General features: G+C 33.4%; 1 protein-coding gene across 2 annotated transcripts in view; it reads right to left on the bottom strand.

Moving 5' to 3' along the window:
- Positions 1–16948, bottom strand: part of LOC118205372 (lateral signaling target protein 2 homolog) — a 209400-nt gene that overhangs the window by 16171 nt on the left and 176281 nt on the right. For both annotated transcript variants that reach the window (XM_085819169.1, XM_085819168.1), the window contains 2 exons: positions 10255–10356; positions 8897–10147 (listed from right to left, as the gene is read on the bottom strand). In XM_085819169.1, coding sequence (XP_085675295.1) covers positions 8897–10147; positions 10255–10356 — 1353 coding nt within the window. The remainder of the gene's footprint in view (positions 1–8896; positions 10148–10254; positions 10357–16948) is intronic.

Below are 16948 nucleotides of genomic sequence, written 5' to 3'. Positions count from 1 at the left end.
TCGGGACTTCGGGGTTTCCGGATTATCGATTTTTCCGAATTATAGATCATCAGTGCAAATCTGGTAAGATGGCATGTAGAAATTATAAAATTAAAAATATGAAACCGTAGCTTATGAAATAACGAACAATTATGATCTAAAGGGTATCAAAATTTACAAAAAGAAAAAGCTTAGTATTTATTTGTTTACTTTATTAAACATTTCTTTCAATGTAAGTTGTTTAAGTTGCTTCGTTTCATGTGATAATACTTTCTCTTTAATTCTATTAAATAGACATAATTTCTTGTTTAGTTACAAAGTTCCGCTGTTCAAGTCCTATAATTGCTGTGTCGAGAATACCAACTAATTTGTCAATCGAAATTTTTTCGTTTTCAATAACCTGTGTGTCACTTTCTTCACTATCGGAAACGAATTATAATGACGAGGAACTTGATTTAAATCATATCAAAGACGGAGTACATCGAAATGAAATACTACATTTAGTAAGGAATTATAAGCCAAATAAAATTAAAACATCTGCCCTGAAGATAAGGATAGTGCTGACAGATCAACTTCCAATTCATTGCGCTCCATGTCGTTTCCCCCTTCCCCCCGCAGAGCAGTGTGAAATTGATAAACCTATTTCGGAATGATTAGATAAGCAAAGGATATGCCTTTATTCAATTTTTGCAGCAATTCCACTTTCTGTTTAATGGACTTCGAAACATACTTTCACTTTGTAGATCCTTTACATATTAGTAAATATATATTGGAAATTCTATTTGACATAATCGAAAGTTCAAGCTTACTTTTATAAAATTGCTCTAACAGTCTGCAAAAAATAATATCCAATTCGAAGATTAAGGAACAACGCTATCTGCAACATTAACTGAATTAGATAATTTTAACTTAGCTTATACCGTCTGTTATACATTAAACGCGCATGTGTAAACACGTATTATGCGCATGTGCATTCGCAGCCGTAAAGGTCTTACGTGCATGCGTAAACGCCTATGCACATGTGTCAAAGTGACGCATGCGCAGAAAGTTTGTAGCTTTGAGGGCCAAATTATGGGTGTCCGAATTAACGACTTTTGACTGTATACACACACACACCAGAAGTGGCCAAAACTCATGTCGGTAAGAGCCGCATGCTGGAATTCAGGAGAGTTCAAGAGCCACAATCAGACTTTCCAAAAGCCACAAGTTCATATTTACATCATTTTATAAGTAGTGAGCTGTACTATGACGGCCCAGTATATACTATACACTGTACTCACAAATATCTTTATCTGGCCTTTATCTTCACAACTGTTGTTCATATACATGCATTTCTAGTTAACAAAATGCTTTAAATGATATAATTATTCATGTTTTAGGCATCAAGTCAAATTACAAAAATCAATTTTATACAAATTATGAAAGTTAATTTTTATATAACCTCCCTTTCAGGTCCTAATATTTAGGAAAAATTTATACTCAACATAAAAAATAACCCCCATCCCCCAAAAAGGGGCTCCTGTATGATACTCAGATATTTAATTTCCAAATTTGAGAGTTTAAATGTCATTTTTGCCTTGAGGAGTCAATTAATAAATAAAACATAACAGAGTAATCAAGGTTTATTCCCCCTTAAATACCATTTATTAACATTCTTTTGTGATTTATTAGTGTGTAACATTCTTTAATTTATAGTTTTGTTATAATCGATATGCTAAAAAACATTTTACACAATTTGTAAATGTTTAAAAGCTAAAATATGTTATAGCTGCCAGCTTTGAAATACAGTACAAAGTCTTTAATCTGGACTCGCCGGGACTTCGGCGATTCCGCATTAGGGGTTTTTTTCGGATTATAGATCACCAATTAAAATCTGGTGTTGGAACTGTTCATAGTATAAAGGGCGCTATTGCACCAAAAATATTCTTCTGTGTTTTTACATTATGTAACTGTGGTTCGCCGTTGCGATGTATCTGTATTACTGTGATACATTTTGGTGTTTCAATTAAATATAAATGAAAGATATCGTCATGTATTTTTGTATACCAAATCAAGATCAAATTTACCACTGATGCAAACTCGTTGAAACAAAATAGCGTTCGAACATAAATCACCAAGGGTTATTACTCGCCTTTCGAACTACGCATTTGTATCGTTAATTGCTACGTAAGATGTGGTGCTGTCGCCGGGAATTATCGTAGTGGTGGGGTGAGTAAATAGTTTTGTTGAAAATTTGTTTGAATAGAACATTTTGCAATTGTTGAAGTGGTAAAGTTGTTTGATGTTGTTGATCTTATTTGGTAAAAATTTACAACTTTAGGTTTCGCATTTACTGAATATTTGCATTGATATTTGCAAGTAAGAAAATGCTGTGTTTTCTTAGAATTAGAATTTGTTGTTAATGCTTGAAGTGTGATTTGTTGTTGAAAATTACAGTTTGTTTTCTTAGAATTCTAGAATTAGAATTTATTGTTAAAGTATTTGAGGGGTAAAATTTGTTGCTAGAAACTGTGAAAATGAAATTGTTAAAGCTTCGAACTAAGCGTGACACACATCGTGAACAAACTTTAAAGTTAGTAGAAAAGATAAACAAATATTTTAATGAATCAGATATTGACATAGATGTATGTGATTCATATTTAGAACAGTTGAATAGTAAAATTGAAATTATTAACATACTAAATAGTGACATTGATGAATTGTTGAAAGAAGAACAAGAAATTAAGGATAAAATTAACACAGTAGATGAATATAATGAAAAAATAATACCTGTTAAAGTAAAGTTGCAAAACAAAATTAAATGAATTGGAAAAGTTCCATATCAGTCAGGTGAACAAACAGTAAATCCAGAAAATGTTCACGTAGAAAATAAAGCTTTGCATTTAGAAAACAGAACTAAACTTCCTAAACTTTCGCTTCCTCGATTCTATGATGAGCCTTCAGAATATTTAGATTTTTGGAATCAGTTTGAGAATTCTGTGCATAATAATTCTAATTTAACTGAGGTTGACAGTAACAAAATTGACAAATTTTGCTATTTAAAGTCGTTATTAGGTGGTAAAGCCCTAGCTAGAATTAAAGGATTCTCAATTACTCCAGAGAATTATAAACAGGCTGTTAAATTAATTTCTGAAACATTTGGCCAAAGAGACATTTTAAAAAAATGCTCACTTGTCAAATTTATTAAATCTAGCACCTGTAAAAAATGCTTCTAACATTCAGGCCCTTCGTAACCTTTGTTTTGAAGCCCAAACTCAAATTAGATGTTTAGAGGAGTTAAATGTCAAATCGGAAACATACACAACAATACTGACTAACATAATACTAAAAAATTTGCCAGGAGAATTGACTCTTGAATTTACTAAGCAAAATATAAATAATTGTCATGATTTACAGGAATTAATAAAGTTTTTACATAATGCTATTAGTGCAAGAGAAAAAGCATTCCGTATTAATTCTAATAATGTATCATCATATAATAATTTTCATTCTAACCAACACAAACAAAACAATTTTCGAAATCAGAAACTAAATTTCCCTCGGAGTCGCAATAATCAACACGCGTCAGTAACAGAATTTATGGCGAAAACTTCCCAAGTTTATTTATTCTGTGGTCAAGGTCACTGTGAGACTGAATGTGAAAACATGACTGTACAGCAAAAAAGGGATAAATTAATTAAGGAAAGGAGATGTCTGTTATGTTGTAACACAAACTGTTTTGTGAAAAAATGTAATGTTAAACAGTGTTCATTCTGCTTTGGTAGACACGCCAAAGCTATTTGTTTTAAATTTGAAAATTCTAGCAAGTGTAAATCTAATTCAAAACCTGAAGAAGAAAAACCAAAGGAAATGGAAATTCAGCCTACTATTTCAAATTCAGTTGTAAATGATAGGAATGTGATTTTATTGCAGTGTGTTAGGACAGAAATTGTTGGTCGTAAATCGTCAGGTATAGTTATTGCAATGTTTGATAACGGTAGTGAGAAGAGTTTTATTAAAAGAAATGTATCTATGAAGTTGGGATTAAAATGTTTAGGGTCAGAAACATTAAAGATTTATTCATTTGGAGCAAAGGATCCTAGGTTGCAAACATGTCGCAGAGTTGAAGTGAGATTGCGAAATATTTTAGATGGAAAAGAAGTCGTAATACAGGCGTTGGAAACAGATGAAATTTCGAGGGCTGCGATTAATTTGCCGAATGAGAGTACAAGAGCTGAAATGGAAGCCAAGGGATTAACTTTAACATGGAGATATAATCAAGCGTCAGATGATAATGAAATTTCCTTGTTAATAGGTATAGATTTTTATTGGAATTTGACAAAAGGTTTTGAAAGGTTAAATACGTCTTTGGTAGCTGTAAACACAGAACTTGGATGGTCCTTGCAAGGAAATTGTGGTGATATGAGTAAAACGGCTGCTGTAAACTTAGTTTTGGGTGATCAAAGCACTGTGTCAGCTGAACTCAGGCATTTCTGGGAACTGGCAAGTTTAGGTATTGAAAACAAGGAAGCGGAGTGTTTGACTTTAGTGGAACAGGAGATACTTGATGAATTTAATAATTCTGTTGGGTTCGTAGATGGAAGGTATTGTGTAAAGTTGCCGTGGAAACCAGGTATGCAGGAGAAATTAGCAAATAATAGAGAAGTAGCTCGGAAACGTTTTGATGGTCTGGTTAGGAGATTTAGAAATGATACAGCTTTTTATGAGGATTATAAAAGAGTAATTGATGATTATCGTAAGGACGGTATCATTGAGAATTCGTTGTCAGATATTGAAGTGTCATATTCTGAGCAGTCATTCTATTTACCCCACCACGCTGTCATTCGCGAGGACAAATCTACTAGTCGACTTCGAATCGTGTTTGATGGTTCTTCTCATAAAGGAGGACAACTTTCAATTACTGACTGTTTATTTAAAGGACTAAACTTGTATCCAAATCTATTTGAAATGATTTTAAAGTTTCGACAAAATACAATAGCCTTCACAGCAGATATAAAGCAAGCGTATCTACAAATTTTGATCGATCTTAGTGATAGAAAATTTACTAGATTCTTCTGGACTGATGATATCGGTTCTAATTCATATCAAGAAATGAACTTTAGTAGAGTTTTATTTGGACTAAAAACAAGCCTATATTTATTAGCTGCAACTCTGAAATATCATTTTGATAAACGTAAACGAGAATTTCCTGATACTTGCAAATTACTATCAGACTGGTTTTATGTTGACGATTTGATAGGAGGCGAAGAAAACTTGCAAGCGCCTTTGAAAATTACGATTGAAAGTGTAGAAATTCTCAAAAGATGTGGCATGATATTATGAAAATGGAAAACCAATTCCATGGAACTGCGTAAGCTGTGGAAAGATGCTGAGTTCGACATCGATGAGGAAAAGAGCTCAAGTATGGGACTTGACTCACCATCCAAGGTGTTGGGTCTAGTTTGGGATCCAGATGCGGACAGTATATCTTTCAACGTGAAAGAATTATCAAAGTTTGTCAAGAATGGAACTGCTTCGAAAAGGCTTATTCTTCGAGTAGTGGGTCGTATTTATGATCCTATCAGATTTCTTGGACCTTTCATTATAAAGTTGAAGTGCATTCTACGAGAACTGTGGAGTCATGACATGGACTGGGATGACAAACTTCCATCGTCACTGGATCACAAGTGGCAGTTGTGGTGCAGTGAAATCGAACACTTAGAAGATCTCCAGATTCCTAGATGTTATTTTTCAAATTTGAACTGTAAATTTATTTCATTTGAAATTCATTCTTTTTCAGATTCATCTCTTTTAGCCTATGGAACTGTGTTGTATTTAAGAGCTATATCTGAAGATGGAAGGATAAGTATTACTTTTATTTGTTCTAAAAGTCGTGTAGCTCCTCTGAAAGGTCTTACATTACCAAGACTGGAATTAATGGAAGCTTTATTGTCCGCAAGATTAGTCCATCAAGTAAGTAAATGTCTTAAATTTAATACTTCTAGTTAATTTTGGACCGACACGATGATTACGTTATGTTGGATTAAGGGACAATCTAGTAAATACAAAATTTTCGTAAAAAATAGAATAGAAGAAATTCAATCTTTATCAGATACCAATAATTGGGCTCATTGCCCTGGTAAGGATAACGCTGCAGATATATTATCCAGAGGATTTCTGCAGCAAATTTAGCTACAAACCATCTTTGGTGGCACAGTCCACCATGGCTAAGCCAATCACCTGAATACTGGCCTACTGAAAGAGAAAACTTAAAATCTATAGACGTAGACTTAGAGCTACGAAAAGAATTTGAAAGTACAGTGAAAAATAACTGTTTGGTAGAAAATTCGAAATTTATTTTAGATTTAAGGAAATATAGTTGCTTGTTAAAAGTACTAAGAGTAACTGCACTAGTTAAAAGGTTTGTTAATAAACTTCAAAAACGACAAACAATTGCAGGTCCCCTCACAGCAGAACTTCAAAATGCTGAAATAGACTGGATAAAACATGAGCAAAACATAGAGTTCAACTTAGAATTACAGAACCTTAAAAATGGTAAATCGATTCCTAAAAACTCACCACTTTCGAATTTAGCCCCATTTCTCGACAGTTGTGGTGTATTGCGCATTAAAGGAAGATTAGAAGAGGGAGCATTTACAAAGGATGAAGCTCATCCTATATTTCTTCCTAAGCAGTCTAAATTTACAGAGTTAATTATTATTCGAGAACATAATAAAATTTTTCATGGTGGAGTTACATTTACGCTAGCCAAAATTAGGTCTAGATTTTGGATTCCACGAGGTAGACAAATTGTAAAAAGAGTATTAGGTAACTGCCTAATTTGTCGAAAGTATAAGTTGAAACCAGCTAAACAAATAACTAGTCAACTACCTAAAAGTAGAATTACTGAAAACCCTCCTTTTACTGTAACTGGCATAGATTTCACTGGCCCAGTTTTAATCAAATCAGGAAAGGATACACCTCAAAAGGCTTATATAACATTATTTACATGCAGTGTTACTAGAGCTGTGCACATAGAATTAATCACAAATGTCAACAAAAAATTTTATTTTGTCATTAAGGAGACTTTTAGCTAGGAGAGGAAATTGTAAAGTTATCATTTCCGACAATGCTAAGAGCTTTAGAGCCACTAATGAAATTCTTAAAGAATTAGCAAAAATTATAATTGATTCAAAATTGAAAGATTTCATATCAATAAATGGCATAACTTGGCAATATATTGCACCTCACGCGCTTAGGTGGGGTGGTTTTTATGAAAGGCTTATGAAAAGTATCAAAAATTCTTTGAGAAAGGTTCTCGAAAGGGCTCTTCTTAACTTTGACGAAATGATGACTATTCTATCAGAAATTGAGTTAGTTCTAAATCATAGATCTCTTACTTATGTCCACAATGAAATAAAAGAGCCACAAGCTCTCACACCTGCCCATTTCTTGTTTCCAGGGCAAGAAAATATTTCTTATCCTGTACATTTCGCCGACCTTTTCAGGAATGAACCATTGAACAGGCAGACTTTGACTAGGAGAAAACTGTATCAAACTAATCTTTTGAAACAAATTTGGAAAAAGTGGAAGGAGAATTATCTCCTCGAATTACGGTCTGCGCATACTTTTCTAAATCCATCTCCTGAAAGGAATCTTGAAAAGGGTGAGGTTGTATTGCTGGAGGGGTTGACGAAATCAAAATCTTTATGGCCTATTGGAATTATAGAAGAAGTTTATAAAGGTAGGGATGGGTATGTGCGTTCATGTTTGATTCGTACTTCTCAAGGACTTTATCGAAGACCCGTTCAATTGATCTATCCTTTTGAAGTTTAAAGTTAAATATATATATATGTTTGTGTCATGTATTGTATTAATTTGCAATGTAGTTTTCAGTGTGATTCGTGCATATTGATTTATGATTATATCTAAATATATTATTGATATGTAAATTTAGTGTGCCCTTAACAGAGCACAGGTGGGGTGTGTTGGAACTTTTCATAGTATAGAGGGTGCTATTGCGCCAAAAGAATTCTTCTGTGTTTTACATTATGTAACTGTGGTTCGCCGTTGCGATGTATCTGTATTACTGTGATATATTTTGGTGTTTTCATTAAATATAAATGAAAGATATCGTCATGTATTTTTGTATACCAAATCAAGATCAAAGTTACCACCGATGCAAACTCGTTGAAACAAAACAGCGTTCGAACAAAAATCGCGAAGGGTTATTACTCACCTTTCGAACTATGCATCCGTATCGTTAATCGCTACGTAAGATCTGGTAAGATGGCATGCAGAAATTATAAAATTAAAAATATGAAACCGTAATTTATTAAATAAAGCGCAATTACGATCTAAAGGGTATCAAAATTTACAACAACAAAAAAAAAAAAAAAAAAAGCTTAATATTTATTTGTTTACTTTATTAAACATTTCTTTCAATGTTAGTTGTTTAAGTTGCTTTGTTTTTTGTACTAATACTTTCTCTTATATTTATTTGTTTACTTTATTAATCATTTCTTTGAACAAGCACATGCATAAAGCATACGTTACGCATATTCGAAATTAGAAAATTGCAACCAGAAAACTATTTGATATGTATTTATGATATTTATAATGATGAGGAATTTGATTTAAATCATATCAAAGACGGAGTACATCGAGATGAAATACTACATTTAGTAAAGAATTATAAGCCTAATAAAATAAAAACATCTGCCCTGAAGATGAGGATAGTGCTGACAGATCAACTTCCAGTTCACTGCGTGCCACAATGTTATCATTAGGATTATTATTAGGATTTCTGCAGACACAGTTTATTAAAAGTGCTTCCCAGAACATTATTTAAACAATACCCCATTTTATTAACAACTTAGAAAATTATGTTTTGGAACTAGTAATACCTTTTAGAAGACTTATCTGTAATAAACTTTACCTTGTAGAATCCCATTCAGGACTAGAGACACTCGATATACTCTGGCAACTAGAACAAGATGAATAGGTTGCTTCACTGTTAATACCAGGATCGTCTTCATGACGCAAATGTTGAACACGTGGAATTGTCAAAGGTGAACTATAAACAGGATTCAAATTCCATGATGATTCTACTATATGAGCATTATTTTGGTTGTTAGTAGGATAACATCTAGAGGAAGAAGTATCATTTTCTTGACATACTGAATGGTTGCGGATGCTACGCCTACGAGATTGTCTCTTTGTCTTGCGTCGATTAGAGGTATAATCTGACCGAGAATTATTTTGCATGTGACCAGGATGTGTAGGAAATGAATGACTCATTAAACCATGATGGTATGCTCGGGGACTATTCTCTACAGAACTATAGCCAGCTATACGCTGGCCAGGTGGAACAATTTCTACTCTTCGCATAACTTGTCTCATTATTTCTCTCGAAGGAGTAAGATGCTCCCTTGAAGAATTATTGCCACAAGTGCAATCATCATGCAATCTGCTAAGATGATTTTCTAATGAGGAAGTTGTATGCCCCACTAAACCAATACTCTCAGTAGCACAGTAAGAGCAATTTTCTGTTAAAATTTGTTTTGGTGTATTTTGAGACTGGTTCAGAACCATGCTATTTGAATGGCAATGATTAGCATTGGGCATATTAGTCCTTAAGCTATCATCGCTAACAGATTCATCAAAATTTTTATTTCTTGATTCCTGTTGGCTTCTCAAAGATTCATTATCAGTATAAAAATGTATCCTCTCTCTGTTTTGAGCATTACAGAAAATTTCATCACAATCAGAAATTCCAAAATCACCAGAAACTAAAGTCTCAATATCACTCTCTGGTACTTCTGGAGATTTCCTTTGACTTTTATTTCCACATGCATGTTCAAATTGAACTTCAAATTCCACATTGTTTTGGTATTTTTCTGACCTTTTTAAGTCTACTTCATGCTTCTCGTGCATTAATGAATCTTCAGAGCATTCGGGAATACCATTTTCAGGAATCATGATTCCAAAATTGTAAGCGTAAAAGTCATGTATGAACTGTTTACAGTTCTGATGTTTTTTATAATAGTGGGATACACTATTTTCTGTTAATTTTAAAGAGATTTCATCAGTTAAATTAGACTTTTCATCAATTTTGGGCTCCTCTTGGCTGCATAACATTTTTTCAAGAGCATGGAGTTCAGCTTCAGTTAATGTCCACAGCAAATCTCTGTCAAAAAGTTTTGAAGAAAAATTAATAAAAAAGATAAAGAATTTTAAAAAATCATAAATAAAAGTCATAGAATGATTCAAATCTATTTAATAAAGAAAACAAACCTAATTTTGAATAGTAAATTACAAAATGGTCGGAAGAGCTCAGACAGATCAGTAGAATCTTTTTCTACATTGAAGGGTCCATCAGGATACAACAACAAACCCCTAGAAACAAAGTTTTTCTTAGACATTAGTTCAAACTAGAAGAAATGGCAAATATATTTTTAAAAATGAATTAAAAAATTACGAAAATAATACTTCAGACTTTAAAAAAAATATCATTAATTAAAACTATCATTTACTGAATTCGAATATAGATTCAAATGCATTTGAATATAATACAAAATAAAAATAATAGTTATCATTGCTTCAGATGTACAGGGTGATCTTTTTAAAAGTGACAGTGTTTGGAGCGCCCTGTAGCGCGATCTAATAGCCAAAATGGCACCAAACTTGGTATTTAGACTAACGAAGACATGAAAAAAAGGATCCTGTGAAAAAAAATTTTAGTTCCAAAAATTGCCACTAGGGTATTTTGTGGCGCTGCTGTAGCTTATAATAATTAGAATTAACATAAAACACGAGTATCAAAGAAAACTGCAAATGTTGTGCGATGACAGTGCCAGTAATAGGGGCTATGAAAGCAAGTAGTAGACAGCTCCGACAAATAATCTCAACCAGGGGCATAGCTAGAGGGGGCAAGGGGGGGCATCTGTCCCCGGGCGCAGAATCCAAGGGGCGCCAAACTGATGTTACGACATTTTAGAATTAAATGTTTTCCATCCTTGGCAAGCAGTAGGGGAGGCGAAATCTTCAATTGTCCCTAGGCGCTGAAAACCCTAGCTACGACTCTGATCTCAACTGAAGTAAACTAGCTCCAGTGTACATGCTTCTCACGTTACCGGAACGTGCGTTACTGGTGAAGCTGTATTACATGAATCAAAGTAATGCATCTGCAGCTCTTTGGGAATTTCAAACCAGAAAAAAATTATGAAAGGGGCCTTTATCGCTGAATGGTCTACACCCGACAGCACACGCGCTGGGGTAAAATCCACCCCATGTGTAGTCTTTTCTTAGAAAATAAGGAAAGATGGTACATGACCTTTCTAGTACTTCATGTACCTTTCAAGATCAAGGTTAGGAAGGCGGCGGCGAGAGGAATTTTTTCGTGTCTTTGGGATTTTGTGTTTTCGGGAATGACAGTGCAATGGGATTGTAGCTACCCCGCGCGTGTACTAACATTTCACTTCTAGGGAGACATTCATTCAGATGAGTGCGTACGAGTGAGAACAGCAACGACTGCAGGTTCTTCTCGCTAGTGTTGAAACTGATAGCGAAATTGAAGATTCGGATTCTGAGTGCGATAATATTTCTGAAAGTGGCTCACAAAACTGATTCTGACCGAAAACATGATGATTCACATGATTTAGGGAGCATATCTTCTTTGACATCAGATGGTTTTATGTTTGAAAAGATGGAACGATGTAAAGTAAAAAATTACCCTCGAAAAAAGTTCGGACACGGCCGCACAACATAGTGACACATTTACCTGGTGTCAAGAAAAGCTTTAGAAATTTGAAAAATGCAACTGAGTGTTTATTGCAAACTTGTGATAAATAAATAATCGAAGATTTGGTGAAATCAACAAACATTTACATTTTATCAATAAGAAACAAATTCTCTAGAGAACGTTATGCACAAGAGACAAACGTAGCTGAATTGAAGGCGTTTTTTTTTCCTATCATATTGCGCTGGAGTGCTGAGAGCAGCACTTCTCAAAGAGAAGATTTGTGGTCAGCTGACGGAAGCGGAATAACTGTTTTTCAAATAACAATGTCTATCAACCGATTCCACTTCCTGTTGAGGTGTATTAGGTTTGATGACATAAATTTACGAGCAGAGCGAAAGATGACGGCTAGACTTGCACTTATTAGAAATGTTTTTGAAATATTTATCAAAAACATACAAAAAATATATTCTTTATCTGAATATTGTACTATAGACGAAAAATTAAGAGCCCTTTCGAGAAAGGTGTCAATTCAGAAAATGTATAAAAGTAAGCTCCCAAGATATGGTTTAAACACTTTTGCTTTGTGCGATTCTCATACGTTTTACGCATACAACCTAGAAATTTATGCAGGTCAGCAGCCTGTCAGACTATATAGACAATCAAATGTGGCATTGGATGTTGTACAAAGACTTATTCCACCCATAAGTGGCACTGAAAGAAATATAACCTATGGACAATTGGTACATGAGCATTCCTTTGGCCAATGAATTATTGAAAAAGCACAAATTGACATGTTTTGGGACACTTCGAAAAGATAAGAGTGAAATGCCAGAAGAATTTCTGCGAAATAAATCGGTTCTTGTTCTATCATCCATGCATGAGGATAATCAAATCGATCCTTTGTATAAAGAGTAGCTCAAGCTCGAAATGATAACTTTTTGCTACTTTACAAAAGGTGATGTTTATACTGTTGATGAGTTATGTGGAACTTAATCTGTTTCAAAAAATGCCGCCGCTGGCTTCTAACAGTATTTCTCGAACTAATGAACATTGCAGGTATAAATGCTTTTATTATTCATCGATCAAATAACGACCAAGTGAATATGAACCGAAGAGCTTTTCTCAAAGATTTAGCATTAAAGCTTGCAAAAGAACATGTCCTAAAAAGGGTTGCAATTCTATCTCTCTCAAAAATCTCAAAACTGAAGTAAAAAGATTGGCAGGAATAGAAGATGCAGTAGACCTTCACCCTAAGAAAATGTTTGTAAAAATATGTTGTCACACTATGTGAGGATTCTTCAAAACGAGATTATTTGAATAAAAAACTCAGGTGTGGGGGGGGGGGGCAGAAAACCTATGTGTTATTTATATTTTGTAATACTTGTATTTAGAAATCTATTCTTTAATATGAATAATTGTATGACATTATATTGAGTTTTAAGGGAAAAAGTTAGTAAGAATGCAGCCTTTTCATATTCCTCTAGTGCTTTATCAAAGCACTCTTTATAATAAACACTTATGTTTAAAAAATATGTACATATGAAAACTGATTTTTCTAATATAAGAAATCATATATGTATCTTATATAAGTCAGTAATTTTGCATAAATTTCGATTTTTATGGCTTACTTTAGGTAACCAGCATGGAAATGTTTGTATAACTTAAAGTAAGATTATCTCGAATTAAAACTGGAAAAAAGGTTTAACAGAATTCACAAAGCTATTAGTCATTTATACATTCATTTTAAACAAAGAAAATGCATTTATTTATACGTTGGGGGGGTGAACTCCGAAAAACAAACAGTGGGGTAAAATTTGTTCCGCGCGTGTACTAACGTAGCGCAGTGATGCGCGTGTGCTGAAGGGTTAAGAAAATTATTAAGAAGTTCAAGGAAACAGGGTCACTGACCATTCACGCTGGGAGAGGACATAAACCAGTATCAGAAGATGTAATAACTGACGTGGCAATTGCAATTGGCGAAGGATCGCAGGGAACCATTGCTGGTAACCAGCACCTGGGGTGTAGCTCAACAATTGGACATGAATTATTCCACGGTATGGAGAGTTTTGCGGCGCGTTATAGGATTTTACTCTTACAAAATTAACCGCTTGCACGAACTGAAACAAGTGATTATAAGCGAGAAACATTCACTCTATCGTTTCTTGCCAGGGTAGAAATTGATGATGCTTTCCCATGGCACATTCTGTGGGGAGATGAGTGCCATTTTTATCTCAATGGATCTGTAAACACAAAAAATAGCCGAATTTGGGCTTCTGAGCAGCCCCACACCATGCACGAAATCCCATTAAATTCCCCAAAAGTCAGTGTTTGGTGTGGTTTCACAGTCGAAATTCGTAATTGGGCCATTCATTTTTGAGATCATCACTCCGACAGGACCCCAAACGTGTATCGTAAATGCAGAAAGGTACCACAAAATGCTGCAAGCGTTTGTTATTCCACAACTTTAGCTAAGAAATTGTCTCCAATAGACAATCTTTATGCAGGATGGTGCTCTGCCACACATTAGTAATAAGGTAAAGCAGCTGTTGCGCTAAAACTTCACTAATAGAGTCATAAGTCGCAGTTTTCCAGTTGCATGGCCGCCTCGTTCCCCTGACCTATGGCCATGCGATTTTTTGGCTCTGGGGTTACTTGAAATCTCAAGTTTATGTTGGCGGAGTATCAAATTTGTCTATTCTAAAGGACAACATAACACAGACAGTGCGGAATATTCCTCGTGATATGTTACATATGGCTGTGAAGAAAGTTGTGCACAGAATGCCCGGTGTTATTTCTGAGAATGGTGCTCACATTGAATATGATGTAATTTTTTACCGGGGAAGTTAATGTAGTAAATAAACATTAATAATTTAACTGTAGGATTGTATGTCTTGATGTCCCATGTCTTGATTAGTCTAAATACCAAGTTTGGTGCCATTTAGGCTATTAGATTGCGCTACAGGGCACTCCAAACACTGTCACTTTAAAAAAGATCACCCTGTACTACTGACTTTCAGTTTAACACTCATCTACTGCTTAAAGCAATTTTTAATATCACTGCATCGTCAGAGTTTGCAGTTTCGTTTGTTTTAGGCATAATCACTCGAGGACTGTTTGCCTAAGGGGAGGGATGTCTTCGTGGAAGGGAAATGGGCTTGTATACAATTTACACACAGGGAAAAACCATGAAAAAGCTCATGCAACTAGCCTATTTGCAGGCATTTGAACTCAGAACGAAACTACCACTAGTGGAACAGCAGAATTTGTGAATGCCTTCTTTATGGATCCAAAAACATAATATATGTACATAAATCTGACCACAGCAGTTCCAGCAAACCAAACTCAGTGATTTTTCTTCAAAATATGTACAAAATGTGAGAAAATTCTATTTAGAGCAGCATGCCTCTAAAAGCATGCCCAAGCAGTATGCCTCTAAAAATGTATATGTATAATTTTGGTGAAAGAAATATACAAAATTTTTTGCACTTTTTTAAAAACCCAAAACTATATCCCCACCTCCCCAAAATTGAAGATATTGTTGATGTTTTATCGTATTTTCTACATGTTGTTTTTGCAAAATTTATATAAATCTAAACAAACTGTGGGGGAGGGGAGTCTTCATAGTACTTTCATTCTTTACTTTTACGAATATTATGCGAATTCTAAAAACTCTGGAAAAATATTTACACAGAATATCTATTCAATTTTTTGCATTTTACATTTGTTACTCTTTTCCTTCAAACAAAAAAAGGGGGGGAAATCATGTTAAAAATAAATAAATGAAAAATTCCAACATTAATGTTTTGTAACTACAATTCTATGAAACTGAACATTTTATCTTGATATAAAACATAAATTACTTTCATCATTATTATAACAATCACATGATGCTAAAATTTTTCAATGGTTTTTTTTTAATAGATGGGAGAACTTTATATAATGATTTCAATAATTTTTAAAATGAGAACAATTTTCAATTTGAATTTTAATGTTCAGCACACATTTTATTTATTTTAATTTATGATACACAAAATGTGTAGGCAATTTAATTATCATCAAAAAATGCTGTTGAGATTGACCTGATTCAGAATAAAGCGACACAATAATTTTAAACCGTGAGAAAAGTAATGAAACTGAATTCAAGATAATGAAAATGAAATTCTTTTGTATATTTAAGAACTCCAATAAAATTTATAAATGTAAGTCCTATAAAATCATATACTATAATAGAATAATTATTATTAGTACTAAATATGTTTAAGAAAAATGCATGCTGAATAATAAAGCGCTGGTTATATTGTAGAAATATTTTACATGGCTATTTTTTACAAAATGTTAAAAAAGCATTTAAAAGATGTTATTTATTTATTATTCTTAAATCAAATTGAGATAAACTTTTCATGTATCACTTCAAAAAATCGAATAAAACTAAGTATATATTTTCAAGACTGGTACTCTGAGTGAATGTTTTGTTATAACAAACATGAAATCTTTTTGTTTAGCATAGTCATTTAAATTTTTTTCCCAAGGCAATAAAGTGAAGAATGTTTCTTACATAATTAAACTATTGCCATGAAGTCGTACTGGAATTCCTGTTCAACATTAGCTCTATTTCATACAGCTTAATTAACTTTTATATTCTGATCTGTTATATCTTTATAGTTTTAAAATAGTTAATTAATAAAGGTTTAGAAAGAATGGCAAAATACTAGTTAAAAATGATAAAGGTATATTCTAACCTGATTTAATAAAACTAAAGTAAGCCAGAAACACTACCCTTCTTTCTAGAAGTTAAAATTATTTTTTTCCCTCCAAATTGAATTTGTTACCTCAGTTTCATATGTTATTTATGTATTATTATTATTATTGTAAACTGATTTATTTAGTATTACTTACATCACATTTATATTAGAATAAAATATTGGTTTACATTTTATTTTAATTAAAAAAGTTCATTTGCATCCATAGACCAAAGCTGCCCAAAACTGGTATTTTGAGGTAAGTTTTATAAACAGACATGATAAACCTCATGGAGTTCTTTTGGTTCTGCAATATAAATTTAATTTCTTTCTTTTAAAGTAGTCTCCACAATACTTCCTTCCTTTGGTAAATTGCTAACGTACTTAATCAACCTGCCAACTAAGAACTGATTAAACGTAATATGTTAAGCTACACCTCATTAACTGTTATTAGCTAGGCTCAAAAATTGCAGTTTTTATTAAAAAGGTATGTATATGTCATAATTCC

Source organism: Stegodyphus dumicola, chromosome 6 (assembly GCF_044657685.1).
Source record: "Stegodyphus dumicola isolate Sdum_Otavi_A_Nest chromosome 6, ASM4465768v1".
Classification (NCBI taxonomy): domain Eukaryota; kingdom Metazoa; phylum Arthropoda; class Arachnida; order Araneae; family Eresidae; genus Stegodyphus; species Stegodyphus dumicola.
The sequence above is the reverse complement of the archived record's forward strand: the minus strand, read 5'-3'. Positions and strand labels throughout refer to the sequence as shown.